Raw genomic sequence first — 16713 nt, 5'->3', positions numbered from 1 at the left:
GCCAGGGATACCTTGGATGAACTAACGAGGGTGCAAGTCCTAAAAGATTGGACAGGCTATCCTGAAGGAGTACGAGCGGAAGTGCGACGCGAGAGAGAGTGCGAGAAGAAGAGCACGACGATATGGTGAACTCGCTCTACTGTAATGTGTAGAGCATAGTGAGTTCTTATTAGGTTTTTACAAAAGAATATGTGTACATACCTGGCGGCCCGCCCACTTACCTAGGCGACCACATTGGGCTTTATACCCCAACAACCTCCCACTTAAAGTCCAATGTGGTACTTTAAGTGTGAGAGAAGCTACTATACAAGCTGATATACAAGAGATGTAGAGAAGTGATGTACTACCCTACACCTAACTGCTTGCGAAAATGCGCAAAGCTCTTTGAGGAAAGTCCTTTTGTAAGTAGATCAGCAGGATTTTCTGTGGTGTGAACTTTGACAAGCTGAAGTTGCTTATCCTCGAGCATTTCCCTGATGAAATGATACTTCACATCCACATGCTTTGTCTTTGAGTGATAAACTGGATTGCGAGCCAATTGTATAGCACTTTGACTATCACAATATAACACAGGCATCTCTTCTTTGATTCCCAAATCTGTTACTAGTCGATTAAGCCAAATTGATTCTTTGCATGCCTCTGATGCTGCAACATATTCAGCCTCTGTAGTAGACTGAGTAACACAATCTTGTAATCTAGAACGCCATGATACTGCTCCACTAGCCAATGTAAAGACATACCCTGACGTAGACCTTCGTCCATATCTTCTGGTTTTATCCCCTTGAGCTTTATAGGTTTTATCTGCTTCTTTTGTACCAACACGTGCCAAATGTGCTGCTTCCACAATGGGAAATTGGTTCCATCCAGCTTCTTGATATTGTAAAGAGCAGTGTCTTGTGATCTAGCCATAGCTACGCTTCACAGTAGTTTACTTTCCTGGGAAAAATTCTGCAGAGTTTCCCCTGTAAACTGACCTCTGAACCAATATCAACCTGTCAAATGAACCAAGAAAGCTTCAAATTCTGCAGAAATTTTGGCAGAGTCTCCTTTGTAAAATGGCTCTGGTGTACTAAAAACAGACCAAAAACAGCTCAAAAAACCACTGTCTCTCTAACACTGTAAGCTTTGGGTAAACCTGTCCTGCACCTGTACTGTCTCTGACTGTCCTGTAAGCATAGACTGCGACAATGCCTCAACGGCAGTAAAGCAAAGATGTAATCCCAACTGTCTAACTCACAGTCAATACATCCTAGCTGCCTATCTAAGGGTGCTCGAGGGATCGCTCCAAGACCTGTATCACCGAAAGGATCTCAACATTCGAGAATCCCCCGGCTTAATAAAACCTCACTCGACCCTCAACAAAGGCTGCAGTAAATCTGACAATGCATAGACTTCCCACAAAGTCATACATCCACAAATTTCCCACTGTATGCTGTAACCGCTGCAGCGGTTGTTTGCTGCGTGACTCACAGCCAGCAAACCCTCAACAGACATACATCATCTCTGACAATACATCCCATGTGGAAGTACTTGCAATGTCAGGATGAAATCTGGAATATCAAGCAGCAAACACAAGCTATCTGATGAACTAGTGGATGTCGCCTACAGTCTGTGTGTAGATGCGCCCGTGTCGTATGTGACACGCCTCCAAGAACTGTGAGCCGTCCTTCGACGTGTAGACAGTCACAAATCAACACTCTGGGAGTGTCGATATCCTCAGCACCTGCAGTCGTAGGCCGAAAACCCCAAATTTGCAGAGTCGGATCTACACCCGTCGAGACCACGTAGTCGAAAATGGCCTGCGCAGACCTTTGTCGAAGCCGAACGGTGGCCGAGATGACCTCAGAATGAAATTCTGACAACACCTAGCCCTTTGGGCTTGCCCACGAGATTTGGGGCCGTGTCTTCGCCTGTCGAATTTCACTCCAATCTGAGTTGGTGACTCTAGCCTCCTGCAGTGCTGCCTCGAGCCTCGATCTGAGCTCTGATACCAGTTGAAGGAGTACGAGCGGAAGTGCGACGCGAGAGAGAGTGCGAGAAGAAGAGCACGACGATATGGTGAATTCGCTCTACTGTAATGTGTAGAGCATAGTGAGTTCTTATTAGGTTTTTACAAAAGAATATGTGTACATACCTGGCAGCCCGCCCACTTACCTGGGCGACCACATTGGGCTTTATACCCCAACATATCCATCCCCAAGGCGGTGTCTAAGGTCTCTAATTGAGATTGAAATCAGTGACAAAAGCTTCACCTTGCGAGAGTAGGCCGGGCACCATGCCCGGCCCCCCGGCTCGCTAAAGTAAAAAAAAAGGAGAGGAAGAGAGAAACTCTACTGCCAACCAAGTCGAGTTCATGGTGGCTACGAATGTAGTGAGAGCATGCATGATCCCTTGCATCTTGTAGGTAAACACCACAAAGAAGTCCAAAGCACCAGAGCTCCCCTTCACTCTGTAGATCAAGGCGATGGCAATGACAAAAAGAGATGTTCTCCCTAGGGCCAACATTATGCTCCTCCGTAGACAATGTGCCTATAAGGTCTAATGATAAGTCTGTATCTACAAGTGATTGTCATGCTTTCTTTGGGAAGGTGATGTGCTCATATGGCATGAGCATTGCCATCTCTCTCCTAGTAGACCGCATGCTTGGATGCAAGATCAAGCCGAAGTCAAGGCTACTGCAAGTTGTAGTAGTCCTTGATAGCACACACGGACCAACACCAGATGGAGACTTGTCAAAGGGTAGCGGAGGGAGAGGCAAAGAGGTGAGTATCCAGCTTGCTGTTCATTCAAAAACACGCCTTCAAGGGGCTGAAAAGGCTGCCGAAAGGTGTGCTTGTACATTTCTGGCAACGAGGTCGCTAGGAGAGAGGGTGAGAGGAGATAGGTCGTAGGCGAGTGTGAGCTGCAGGTCTCTAATGATCTGGAAAGTACTCTTGTCGGGCCTTGTGTGCCAACATTTGTAGAAGCATATGCGCTTTTAAGAAATAAATGCTGTTGAAACCCTTGCCTTTATTTAAAAAAAGTAAACCACAACAATCAATCGAAAAAAAAATGTAACAAGAGGCTCTATCTTCACGCATGCGAGGAGGAGGGGGGGGGGGGGGGGGAGGGTGTCCAACTGCAAAGACCATGAGAAGCCTTAATGGGGAGTGGGCACAGATACAAGTGGAGACAAAGTATTGCCAACCCCTGTCTATATGTCATGTTAGGGCTCGGTCGGGCAATGTCCACCAATAAACCCAACAACTTATAAATATGAGAAAACCTATGAAAATAGGATAAGTGGGTGCATAACCAAAAATTGGGTGGCTGGACCAAAAGTGTCTGAGTTGTAGACTAGAGGCATATGCAGTCTATGGCTAGCTTGGGAGACACACGAGCAATACAGGCATATGCAGTCTATGGCTAGCTTGGGAGACACACTATAGTGAAGCAGCAGAGTGGTGTATACTCTACGTGCATAAGCATCAAGGGAGAAGCAGACATATGTGCATTGCTTGATTAGCATCATTAGGCATGGGGTAATGGTATGTACCCCTACGGTGGTCTCGTACGGTCCCATACGTTTTGTACACGTACGAAGATGTGTGGTACTGAACTAAAAAATTTGAAATGTACGACGATGTCATGCACGTTCAAAATAAAAAAACAAATAATTCTTAAGCCAAAGGCCTAGGCTCTTGGGTTAATCTCAAAGGAACTTGACATTTGTACAAATTACAATACTACAATGTAAAGAGTCAAGAGAATGAGCATTACATAAACCAAAATGTTAAGTAAAGAATTGTCGAATTGAGAGCATGTAAGTGTTGGAGATCAAGATAGAGAGGCATTGCTTAAATAGGAAGAGGCTATAGAGCATGAGAGCGAGAGCATGAGAGAAGTGGCATCCAATGTCACATGGGCTTCATGTGGAAGGGGGAGCATCCAAAGCTCAAAGAGCCCCAACAATGGAATACAATGAGGACAAAACTGCCTAAATTCGGGCCCCAACACTACCGAAAAGGTGTGTTCAACAGTCAATGGTCAACAGTCAAAAGGGCCAACGGCTAGAAATAGTGACCAAAAAAACTGCTGAACGGAACGTACTAGTCGTACGGAACAGTACGGGACAGTCTGAACGGAATGAGACGTTCCGTTTGACGTACAAGAACTACCCCCCCCCCCCCCCCCCCCCCCCCCCCCGCGCGCGACCCCCGACTGTGGCCACTGTTATATTTAGGTATGGGAGAGGAATGATAAGGAGTGTCATGCGTTCTGCAGAGTATATATTAGGTCTCCAGAAAAAAAAAAGGAATTCTTGCATTTATAAAGACTAATGGTTTTTGTGGGCTTGTAGAGTTCGAAGGGCATTTGCAAAGTGACATTGTGCGCCTATCCCAGCTTCAGTGTAACACATCTCATGAGCTTCATCCATTCAACTGCTTTAGCTGGGGTATGTTGTGCATATTGGATGTGTTTTGTTGCATCAATGTCTTGTGATGTAGGTCATATCTAACCTTTCACTAATCATAATCAGTTTAGTGTGGGTTGCAAGATTTTGGTTGTCTTACCCAAGCTAATTCTCTTTCTGTACAAGGCAATCGTAAGAGCTTGAGTGAACCCATAGCCAGGGGTGTAGACATGCGAAGCAAACTGGTGGAGATGTATAAAAGCTATTATCATGCTGGGCGTATGAGATTAACAGTGATAAGTGGAGGTGATAAGTAGATTCAATCGTTCTATTTTGTTCTTTGTGTAGGAGGCTTTCTATTTATTCCTTTTTTTTCCTGTGATACAGAATCTTTGGGGACTATCAAAGCCTGGGTCACTGAACTGTTCAGTGAAATTCCTCCAGGATTGGGTAGTCCGTTGCAGTTTGCGTGGAATGGACCAGTATGGGAGCCTGGAAAATTGTATCGTGTAAAATCTGTAAAAGATCAACATTTTGTCTCAATGATATGGCCATTTCCATGCCTTAAAGATGCTTATTTAAAGAAGCCATATGACTACATCTCTCATCTTGTTGGGCATGGTAGGTGTTCAGATATCCATATATCAAAGTCCTGCTTTAGACCCCGTACAATGTGTGACAAGGCACCCAGGAGTGGGGGACCTTTTATGGAATTGTTTAAAAAATCTCATAATTTGTTTCTGTTGTGCAACAGAGGGATCAGGAAGCTTGTTCTCTGTATTAAAGCGAAATGGTTGGGCAACACACTTGTCTGCTGGTATAGGTGAGGGTGGTTTTGAGCGGTGTTCAGCAGGCTACATGTTCAATGTCAACATTTATTTGACAGATGCTGGCCTGGAACAGGTGTGAATGGTTCTTATTCATTATGTAATAACTGAAGACTGGGAATGAATTATGGATGAATAGGTATTACATGGTGTTTATGTTGAGCCACTTTTCAAATGTTATAAAAATCTCCACCACATAATATCAATATCAATACAAATGATATGCCAAAAAAAAAAAGCTTGCTTTTTATTTGAGCTTCAGTTAGGGGCTTATATGTTCATCATTGGCGCAGACTTTTCATTAGGTCTGCAGATGCTGAATTTAAGAACCCAAATCCTCTCTGTCATCATCTTTACCTTCTTTTTCTGTTGTCCTCATCAACATTTTCCTATTGGTTCATATTTGTTTCCATTCAACGGCCAATATCACACAAGTGATTTCAAAATTTCCAGTTTGTGGGGGGGTGTAGAGTGTTGAAAGGGGAGGAAAGGTAGTGGCGAGGCAAGTCCTAACTGTTTGTGAATGGGTAGATTAATCTCAATCTACACAAACCTCATATACTGGTATGTTTGCTAGACCTTAGAGCAAATTCTCCTATTTACAGCTCATTTAATCTTTGTATAGGTTGAGGAGGTAGTGGGTTTGTTATATCAGTATTTGAAAATGCTCCGTGATGAAGGCCCTCAAGAATGGGTTCACAAGGAACTTCAAGCGATGACAAATATGGAGTTTCAGTTTGTAGAGGAAGATCATCCAGATGCTTATGTTGTGAACCTTGCAAGTAAGTGAGTCTGTAGCTTTGCATGTGCTATCCTCTCGCTTGTGCTCTCTGAACTTGAGGTAATTGTGCTGCATTTCAGCCAACATGCATACATTTCCTGAAAATCACACCATCTATGGTGACTTTGCACTTGAGGTCTGGGACCCTGATTTGATTCAAAGCTTGTTATGTCTCATGGTTCCTACGAATATGCGGCTGGATATAGTAACACAGTCCTTTGATGAAAAAGCTACTGGTATGTATCCGGTCGGTTAATGTGCAAAATGAAGTTGTCTTCTTAAAAGACGAAGTTTCAGTAACCAAGAAACTCAAGTTCTTTTTGTTTGTGCAGAGGTAGTACGTGAACCATGGTTTGACTTTCCTTACATAGTAGAGAAGATTCAACCAGGCACAATGGACCTCTGGGAAAACCCCAAGAGCATCAGTCCTATGTTGCACATGCCGGTCGTGAATGAGTTTATCCCAACAGACTTTTCGATTAGGGATGTTCAAAGTGTGGATAACGAGTCTCCTCCACGTGTTGTACTCGACGATTCATTGCTTAAGCTCTGGTACAAGCTTGATAAGAAGTTCCAGATGCCTCGAGCAAACACCTACTTCTTGATATCTTGTCAAGGAGCTCGAGATTCTGTGAAGGCAGCCGTGTTGACAGAGCTTTATGTGAAGCTGGTAAAAGATGCTCTGAATGAGACTCTGTATTTGGTAAGAGCTAGCTTGGCCCTCTCTCTCTCTCTCTCTCTCTCTCTCTCTCTCTCTCTCTCTCTCTCTCTCTCTGTGGATAGTTTCCTACGACGTTAAAATTCTCTTCTTCTCGGGTGTGTTCTTTTTCTCGGGTGTGTGTGTGTGTGCTAATAAGAAGAGGAAAATGGTATAACCTTACCATCATCACCCAAGTGTGGTAACCATTTCCCTCGTGAATAACAGGTCTTGAGTTCAACTCTCCTCGTTGGATAGATCTTTAAGGTCTCTTGGGATAGTTTCCTACAACGTTAAAATTCTCTTCTTCTTCTTCTCTCTCTCTCTCTCTCTCTCTCATCACGCCATCTCTCTCTCTCTTTACCATGCTTTCGTTTAGGGTTTGCTGCTGTATTTTAGGGTTCGCGACCTGTTTTTAGGGCTCGCGACCTGTATTTTAGGGTTCGCGACTGTTTTTTTTTTTTTTTTTTTTTTTTTTTTTTTTTTTGGGGGTTGTTTTTTTTTTTTTTTTTTTTTTTTTGGGGGGTTGTTGGACAGATCTGCGTTTTATGGTTTGCTGCATTTTCTGCACTTTAGAAACATCAATCCTCTCTTCTCTCTCTCTCTCTCTCTCTCTCTCTCTCTCTCTCTCATGTCATCCCCAACCTCACCTATGGCAACAAGCAAACTCAAATATATGCTTCACTCCAAACGAATTTCCATCATTGAATTGGAAATGAAAGCATGGAGAAAAGAGATGGAAGATTGGAGGAACGCGAAGACCGTTTTCCTCCGAGAAAATGAAGAAAAGGAGAAGAGGTGGAAGGACGAGAAGGATCATCTTCTCAACAAGATCGCCACGTTGGAGAATAGCATTTTGGACCTCCACAAAGAAGTGTTGGAAACACGGTCAAAAAATGGGCTTGAAGAGGGGGAATTTCAGCCCTCTTTGAGGGAAGAAATTGACAACATCAATGAGGAGAAGAAGTCATGGGCCGTGGTCATATCCGAAACGCAAAAGAAAGTAGAGGAGGCCGAAAAATGGATTGAGGTTGCCAAGAAAGGGAAAGGTAAGGAAGCTCCTTGTACACCCACTCTTATCAACATGACCCTCGAAGAGGAACAAAGAAGGAGGGTGCGGGATCTACATGTGAGGGTAACCGGCCTCAAGGACATAAACAATGTGGAAAAAGAGGTCACAAGCCTCACATCAATGATGGGGGTGGAGAAGCCTTCACACACAAAGGCATGGAGAGTGGGCAAGAAGAGTGAGGGCCCCGGAGAATCTTCAAAGGAAAGAGCTCTCATACTACGCTTCCCTTCATTGGAAGAGAAGAAGGAATTCTTGAGAAAGAGACCTACTCTCAAGAAGACAGGTATTTTCTTAGGCGATGACCTCACTCTCTCACAACTTGCGCATATGAGAGAAGTAATGCCCGAGATTCAAGCGGCAAGGGAGAAGGGGAAGATGGCCTTTTACAGAGATGGTCGGGTGGTGATTGTAGAGCGGCGCTCTACATGACGGTGCGAGACCTATGGGACCACATTGAGGATGGCGACTTGGAATTGTAATGGGTCTATGAGGTTGGATGTTGGTGCCTTTGAGGACAGTTTCAGAGACAAGGACATTGTTTTCTTTTCAGAGACTCACCAGGCCCCTGGCCAACTGTTGCCACATGTGGTGGGATACAAATGGGAGACAGCCCACAGAACAGTCACGAGATCTGAGCATGGGAGTAGAGGTTCAGGAGGAGTAGCGGTGTTGTTTAGGGAGGAGCTACAGCCACTACTACATATTGTACGGAGAGATGATCAGGCTAGATACATGTGGGTGAGGCTGAGAGCTGACACAGGTCCATTTCTATATATTGCTATATGTTACTTCCCCCCCAGTACGTCAGTATATGCTGTATCCAGAGGGCAGTCGCCTTTCTCAATTCTAGATGATGATATATGGGAGTTTTCTAGGGATGGTGATATCATCCTCCTAGGAGACTTCAATGCTCGAACGGGCAACTGTCAGACAGTCTTCTACGACACCTCAGATGAGATGCTTAGAGAGTTGGATGTGGGTGAGCTGGGGTTTGACAGATGCTCACATGACAGAGAGCAGACTGAGTATGGGAGATACCTCACGGAGATGACGACTACACATGGGCTAGCCATACTTAATGGCTTACAGCGGTTTCCTGGAGCAGCAGGCTTCACATGCTTTCCACACAGACATGGGGCCAGTACAGTGGACTATGTTATGACACAGCCGAGCTTTATTCCTTGTATTCAGGATTTCACGGTGGGAGCCAGACCAGTGGGCGTAGCAGTGGATCATGCTCTCTTGACACTGTCCGTATCTTTTCAGTTTAGTACAGCCCAGAAATCAGGAGGCAGGTCACACACCCGTTATACATTTACACCAGAGACTGACTCGGTTTATACAGAGGCGATCTGGGATCGTCTATGCACAGTTGCTCCAGGCCTCTCAGTAGAGGAGTGCACTACTTTATTGACTGAGACACTACATGATGCAGCATCAGAGGCATACCCACACACTCAACCGGATCGGAGGCGACATTCTGGGAGCATGCCCCAGAATAGTTGGTATGATGAGGAGTGCAGAGAGATGAGAGCCCAGCTTCAGAGGGATCTTCATTTAGGAGTCATCACCTACAGACAGTCGCGGATTGCTTTCCGGCGCCTTGTGCGAAAGAAGAAACGAGCTTACCTGGCCCAGATGGAGCGAGACTTGTATCAGTTGTTCTTGAGTAGAGACTCAGGCGAGGCATGGCGACTCTTCCATGAGCACTCCCATCCCCCAGTGATTACTTCTCCTGATGTGTGGGGCCAGTATGCGACATCGTTATATACGGTTCCTGGGCAGGATCCCCTTCCAGATCCTACAGAGCCATGTCCACCTACGAGCACCTTCTTTACCACTGAGATGGTAAAGAGAGCCATTGACAGGATGAGGACCAGGAGGGCTTACGATCATGACGGTCTAGTAGCGGAGCACTTTATACATGCTAGGGATATGCTGATGGAGGTTCTTGCAGTGTTGTTCAATCGTGCCATGTGTGAGGGATTACCTGAGACTTGGAGGTTGTCTACTATTGTGCCTATATTCAAGGCAGGTGATCCTACAGAGCCTGGAAATTACCGCACTATTATGGTTGGACACACACTGGCACGATTGTATGCATCCATTATTGAGCAGCAGTTGAGTAACTGGGCAGAGGGTGAGGGTGTACGGGCAAAGGGACAGGCAGGTTTCAGGAGGGGTTTCTCCACTCTTGACCATATTCTGACACTCAGAGCTATCATTGAGGAGGGCAGGTCACATGGGAGACGGATTTATTGTAGCTTTGTGGATTTCCGCAAAGCATTTGACATGGTACCGAGAGCTCGACTGATGCGCAGACTGCAGGAGATGGGGGTGCCCACAGTGTTGATTTGGGGGATTATGGCTTTATACAGATCAGTGATGGGACATGTACGCACCCCAGAGGGGATATCTGACTTAGTTCACTCCACTATCGGGGTGAAACAGGGTTGCCCATTGTCTCCTACTCTATTTGGTATGTATGTTGATGAGGTGTCTGATTACATTGACAGAGAGGGTGATAGAGGTGCCCAGCTGGCAGGGACGTGGATCCCATTGTTGTTATATGCTGATGATATTGTCTTGATCTCTGACTCACCAGAGGGTATGCAGCGACAGTTGGATGCATTACACAGTTTTGCAGAGGATAGTGGATTGTCTGTAAACCTTGGTAAAACCAAGGTCATGGTGTTTAACACCACACCGCAGTGGATCAGGAGATCGGCACCGACCTTCACGTATGGTCAAGAGATTGTGGAGTATACAGATGCATACACTTACCTTGGGATAGTCTTCACTGGGCCGAGGTTTTCTTTGGGGAGAGCAGCAAAGACTAGACTGACCAGAGCTTATGCGGCCTTGGGAGGCTTGGAGAGGATGTGTTCGCAGGTTCAGTTCCAGGAACCTCGGACAAAGTTATGGCTCTTTGATACTTTAGTAGCCTCAGCTATGATGTATGGGGTACAGGTATGGGGACCTTCTGTAGGCCAGGATGGTTGGAGAGGTATGGAGAGGCCCTTGGTATCTATGATCTCCCGATTGATTAGAGCCAAGGCCTCCGTACCTCACGCGATCATTCGAGCAGAGCTAGCTGCCCCCCCCATGGAGATTGAGGCGCTTACCAGATCAGTGTCCTTTGTGCACAGCCTATGGGATACTACTAGAGACAGATATGCTAGATTGGCCCTTGAGTCTTCCAGACAGTTAGCTCTACAGGGGGACACTTCATGCTGGTATGCACAGATGACTTCATGGTTTCAGACGCATGGCTTCACCATGGACAGGTTGCCCCCTTTCCAGTATTCTCTTCAGGCACCCTCGCTGTCTCTTACACGGGTGGAGATCACTAGACTCATTCGTCAGGACCTGATCCAGCTCGACACCAGGAGGACATGGATAGAGCCGCCTCAGGAGTTGAGCACAAAGATGGCTTTCTATAGAGAGCATCTTCTCCACCTCACAGGAGATGGGTTTGTGATTCGACCCAGCTACATGGACACACATATGTCTCATGGTTTGCGTTGTGCCATTGGTCAGATACGCACATCCTCACATCAGCTCGAGATTGAGACCGGTAGATTCAGAGGGATACCAGCAGACAGCAGGATATGCCGATTATGCCAGAGAGAGCCAGAGACAGAGTTGCACTACATATGTCATTGCACAATGTTCTATGAGATACGGGGGCGTTTCCACTGCTTATTCAGAGAGGGTTTTGGTCCTCTATCTAGGGTCATGAGTTATGAGGATCAGAGATGTCTTGGACTATATCTACTTGAGTTACACAGGTATAGAGACATTTTACTGGGGAGAGCTAGAGAGAGGCAGTCCCAGAGACACATTACAGATTTCTTTTCACTAGATATGGGACAGCCAGAGGAGCAGCCACCACTGCAGAGCTCGTCCCACACTCATTCGACCACTACTGGCACTCTCATCGACCGAGCATTGGAGCTACAGAGATACAGACGACCGCGACTGAGGAGAGGAGCTACACAGCATCGACGGAGACTACAACAGAAGATTCGAGCCATACTCTCTCGACATCCAGAGTGCAGATGAGGATGGATCCTCACCATTTCTTCCATCTTTGTTTCACACACTGTTACATCCAGTTTACCGGGTACCTATTGTATCAGCTGCTACACCCACGTAGTTTTAGATTGTAGTAGTAGTAGTAGTATTTTGTTCCACTTCTAGTTCTTTTCTAGTTCTTTTGTACCCAGACATGGTATTAGATTCACTATTTTGTAACTGATTGGTCTCATAGGTCATTTTGGCCTTTTGAAGACGTTAATATAACATTTCATTTCATTTCATTTCTCTCTCTCTCTCTCTCTCTCTCTCTCTCTCTCTGTGGATAGTTTCCTACGACGTTAAAATTCTCTTCTTCTCTCTCTCACCCCCCCAACTCATATCCTACACAGTCCCATTTCAGTATCTTTCTTTTTATTTTGGTACTCAGACACTTTATCAGATTCACCGCGTTGTAACTTTTTGGTCTCATAGGTCATTTTGGCCTTTTGAAGACGTTAATATTACATTTCATTTCATCTATCACCCAAGTGTGGTAGATTGGTTATGCCATTTCCCTCTCGAATAACAGGTCTTGAGTTAAATTCTCCTTGTCGGATAGATCTTTAAGGTCTCTTGGGATAGTTTCCTACGACGTTAAAACATTCTTCTTCTTCTCTCTCTCTCTCTCTCTCTCTCTCTCTCTCTCTCTCTCTCTCTCTCTCTCTCTCACATCTACTCACACACACACAAAAGAGAAACAAATTTTGCATATAATAGATATGTAATTAAAAAAAAGTGTGAGTGTGTGTGTCTGACCAGCGTTTCATAACATGGTGGTGTAGGCGAATGTTGCAAGACTGGAGTCTTCCTTATCAGTTGTTGGTGACAAGCTCGAAGCTAAACTGCACGGCTTTAGTGAGAAACTACCATGTTTGGCTTCCAGAATTGCACAATTTCTGAAAAGTTTTATGCCAAGTTCAGAAAGATTTGAGGTATTAAGTGTGTGTTAATCGTTCAAAAATTTACATCGGCTATCGTTGTATGTGTCTTGTAAAGAGATAGCTTGATCTGCAAAGGATTTATATTGAAGATTTTTCCTTTTGCCCTCTTAGGTCATAAAAGAGGATTTGTTGAGAGGCTATACAAATGTAAACATGAAGCCTTCAAAGCATTCTACGTATTTGCGCTTACAGATTTTGAAGGAACAGTTTTTTGATGTAGAAGACAAGAAGGAGGTTCTGGCTACTTTGTGTGTTGGGGACCTTATCTCTTTTATTCCTTGCTTATTGAGCCAGGTATAATGTATGAATTGATGCTTTCTGTTCAGTTTGGCTGGGGAAGAGCTTGTGGATGCTGATGCATTATTTCATATGTTTGTTTCCTTTGTTCATCTACTTGTGATAGATTTTCATCGAGGCTTTCTGCCATGGTAACCTTTTGGAGGATGAGGCAGTAACCATTGCAAATACTTTTAAAGACTCCCTTGCTCTTCAACCACTACCCAATGCAGGGGAGCCAAGAGAGAGGATATTGAAAATGCCCCCGGGATCGAGCCTGATTTATAATACAGATGCCATAAACCCATCGGAGGAAAACTCTGCAGTAGAGGTGCCACCAATTATCTTCGTAAAATTATTTGGTAATAACTACGGAGGGCTACCTACCTGCTCATCTTGCTTATTGTTCATGCAGATGTATTTCCAGATTGACCAGGATGTTGGTAAACAAAGTCTGAGGGCAAGGGCTATATATGACCTTTTTGAATCAATCATCTCTGAGCCATATTTCAACGAATTGAGGTAGTTTTACCGTTTAGGGTGTTATTTAATAGCTTCATGTAATTGGTGACCAAGTTTTCAGCAATTCTTTGGTGTTTCTTTTAGAACGCAAGAGCAGCTTGGCTACACAGTGAGCTGCAGCGCAAGGTTGACTTACAGGATAATGGGGTTTTGCTTCCGTGTGGTGTCAGCCAAATATTCACCTTTGCATGTAAAAGGACGCATTGACAAGTTCATCAAAACCTTTAGAAGCTTCCTGGTATGCTTATCTAAGAGACACTTTTACGTGTTATGAGTTAAAGAGTCGTTGCTTCTAACAATGAAAAAGTGAGAATGAAAAACAAAAGTATTCATGTTTGCAAATTTGAACTAGGTCTTAAAAGCAACCCATTGTTTTCTCTGTTTTGGCGAACATGTGAAACAGCAATTGATAGGGGCCACCATGAACAACATGAAGTCACACCATCCCATAAAAGACCTACCACTGCTGCCGAAAGGACCAGCCCTCATGGACAGGCATCTGCCATGGTCGTCTCCACTGAATTGGAATAGTTAATCTTTGCAACACGAATATCAACCTTTTGCCAGATTGCATAATGCTACGGATGAAATTTTTATCAAGGCACTGTGTCTGTCCACTGCAACATAAGAACCTGAGAGGCGGAGTTCCTCTTGGAGAGTGTTGGCCACTAAGACGGGCGCCCTTGGCAATATTTGTCTCTGTATAAAGCAGTACAGCAGTGATTACAATGGACTTTAATTGTACATGGACCAGGAAGTGGTTCTAGATGTTTAGTATTGTCTTCCGCATATCACAAGATACTCGTTGATTGGGCCTAGAGGTGGAGGAGGTCGCATAGGGATGACTTCTGGCCCTTGCTTAGGCTCTCCTTAGGGTGACCTTACCAATAGGAGTGCTAAACATACATGGTTCTCATGTAGGGGTTAAAGGTGCTGGCCTTGATTCATGGAAATCTTTGGGTATGGTTTGGAGTTTAGGGATGACCAATGCTCCGAGGGATCTGGTTCTTCTTCGTTTGTAGCATCTCCTACCCAAGGGATCCGGTTCTGCTTCTTCTTTCGTGAGATATCTTTATCAACGTTAGTGCTGTTCTTTGAGTGCCACTAGTTGAGTGCCATCGCTGCTCACTCTTGGCATTGAGTAATGGCCCATTCATTGTACCATTACAGGGATTGTGGGTTTTCCCTTACTGTGAGGTTTCCCACCAGAAATACACCTATATATAAGAAAAAAGAGTGTGTATTGGTCAGCTGGAGTTTTGTTGCAGTGTTCCTCAAGGCAGCTAGTGGACATCGGTTTCAGATGCTCTAGGGACCCATCTTTCAGAAGCTTTCTTGGAGCCCTCTCTGCTCTATTCTCTTCGTTGCCCGGGCAATTTTACTCTCTTTTAAGGGTGGCTTTGAATGTGATGTGTGAAATTGACTTCAGCATGCTAAGATACTGCGATTTAAGGTAATCGGGGAAATTGTTATCTTTAATCATAGACTTTATGCAATGAATTTTGTCATTGTTTTCTGTTTTTTTTCTTAGTCAACCATATGTTTATTACAATTTGCAGGAAGACATTAGTCAGGACGAGTTCCAGAATTATGTGGATGCATTAATTGAATTTAAACTGGAAGGCGATCATAATCTAACAGAGGAGACGGATCGCCTCTGGCTTCAAATTACAGAGAAGAGGTAAGTTCTCCAGCTGAGTACAATGATGTCACGAAGAGGGATAGAGAGAGGTTAAACAATTTATTTGATTTCTCAAACCCACAATGCATCATAAAAAAACATTACAGAAAGAAAAGAGAGGGTAAGCGAGGACATGTTGAATATCAAGAGTGAGGGTAAAAGTCCTTACCTAACCCTTTTGAATGCACATGATTGTGCTAAGGACAAAATAACAGGGTGGTTTTTGTCACAAGACAAAGAGCCTCAACAGAGAAAGTGAAAGAGCACGACCAGAAAGAAAACCGACAAGGGGAAATGAGGTTGAACAAGAATCGAAACTGACAAAAATTGCGCGGAAAGTCAAACATAGGGAGTTGAAAAAGACTCAAGCTTTGGAAAAGTTAGCCATGCATTTCTTACAAAAATTTGAGTCTATTGGATTTAAGACTGACTTTGCCTATCCATTTTACTACCATCTGGACATATAAGTCCTTCACAAGTTTCCAAAGCTTACTAACTTCAGCATCAAAACCTGTGTTTCAGGTACCTGTTTGACATCGGTAAACAAGAGGCAGAAGAACTGAGGAGCATCACCAAGGCTGATATCATGAGCTGGTACAACACTTACTTGGTGCAAACATCATCGAGCCTTCGGAAATTGACTGTCTGCGTCTGGGGCTCTAATGCCAGGGCAGAACAGGGTGCAAATAAAGTCTCAAAATATGCTAAAGATATTTTGATTGAAAGTGTGTCAGAGTTCAAGAATAAAAGTGAGTACTTTCCAGCCCTTTGTTAAAGCAGGGCTATTGTCTCCTTCATATTATTTGGACCACAATTTTGCCTAAAACTGTGGTCAGCGGCAGCATTCATGTAATAATTGAGCATCAGAACGGGATCATTCAATGTCATTCAATGCCAAATGGTGAGTCAATAAAAGGACCTTGACGATTTCAAAAACAAGCATCTCTCCTTCTCTCTCTCTCTCTTCTTCTCGGGGGTGTGTGTGTGCGCTAATAAAAAGAGGAAAATGGTATAACCTTTCTATAACCCAAGTGTGGTAGATTGGTATTTCCCTATTTGTATGAAAGACATTCGTAGTTCTATGAGACTTTTGACCAAAGACGAAGCAGTGGATATACTAAACCTTATTTGGTATAAAATTTTGAACTCTTGATGTCAGAAAATGAAACTCTAGATAGATGGGAGTATAGAAGTCTTTTTCCCCCCTTTAATTTCATCTTAATCGTATGAATATTTAGACGGTAGTTTGTCTCCCATTTGCATCGTATAGTAATGATTTTGTAGGATTCTAATACCACATTTTGTGCCTCAGATTCTACACTTTATGTCGTAGATTACCAATTAGCATGAATGCTGGTGTTAATCATGATGCAAGTCCATCTCATTGCATCCAAAATTTGATTTTCCTCAAGATAATAATATCAATCATTAAAGCACATGTTT

At 44.1% G+C, this 16713-nt stretch overlaps 1 protein-coding gene across 3 annotated transcripts in view; it reads left to right on the top strand.

The window, feature by feature from the left end:
* The window catches only part of LOC147453785 (Insulinase (Peptidase family M16) family protein), a 56439-nt gene extending 40217 nt beyond the window's left edge, over nt 1–16222 (top strand). For 2 of the 3 annotated variants that reach the window (XM_086515879.1, XM_086515878.1), the window contains 14 exons: nt 4340–4435; nt 4580–4699; nt 4781–5014; nt 5148–5296; nt 5846–6002; nt 6082–6237; nt 6334–6704; nt 12633–12782; nt 12903–13085; nt 13195–13398; nt 13483–13589; nt 13674–13827; nt 15149–15270; nt 15793–16222. In XM_086515879.1, coding sequence (XP_086372005.1) covers nt 4340–4435; nt 4580–4699; nt 4781–5014; nt 5148–5296; nt 5846–6002; nt 6082–6237; nt 6334–6704; nt 12633–12782; nt 12903–13085; nt 13195–13398; nt 13483–13589; nt 13674–13827; nt 15149–15270; nt 15793–16045 — 2456 coding nt within the window. In that variant the 3' untranslated portion in view covers nt 16046–16222. The remainder of the gene's footprint in view (nt 1–4339; nt 4436–4579; nt 4700–4780; nt 5015–5147; nt 5297–5845; nt 6003–6081; nt 6238–6333; nt 6705–12632; nt 12783–12902; nt 13086–13194; nt 13399–13482; nt 13590–13673; nt 13828–15148; nt 15271–15792) is intronic. The other variant, XM_086515880.1, reaches the window with a different exon arrangement.
* The last annotated feature ends 491 nt before the right edge of the window (nt 16223–16713 follow it).

This window comes from Adiantum capillus-veneris, chromosome 7 (assembly GCF_014529385.1).
Source record: "Adiantum capillus-veneris isolate H3 chromosome 7, ASM1452938v2, whole genome shotgun sequence".
Lineage (NCBI taxonomy): Eukaryota > Viridiplantae > Streptophyta > Polypodiopsida > Polypodiales > Pteridaceae > Adiantum > Adiantum capillus-veneris.
This window is presented reverse-complemented; position numbering and strand designations above follow the sequence as displayed.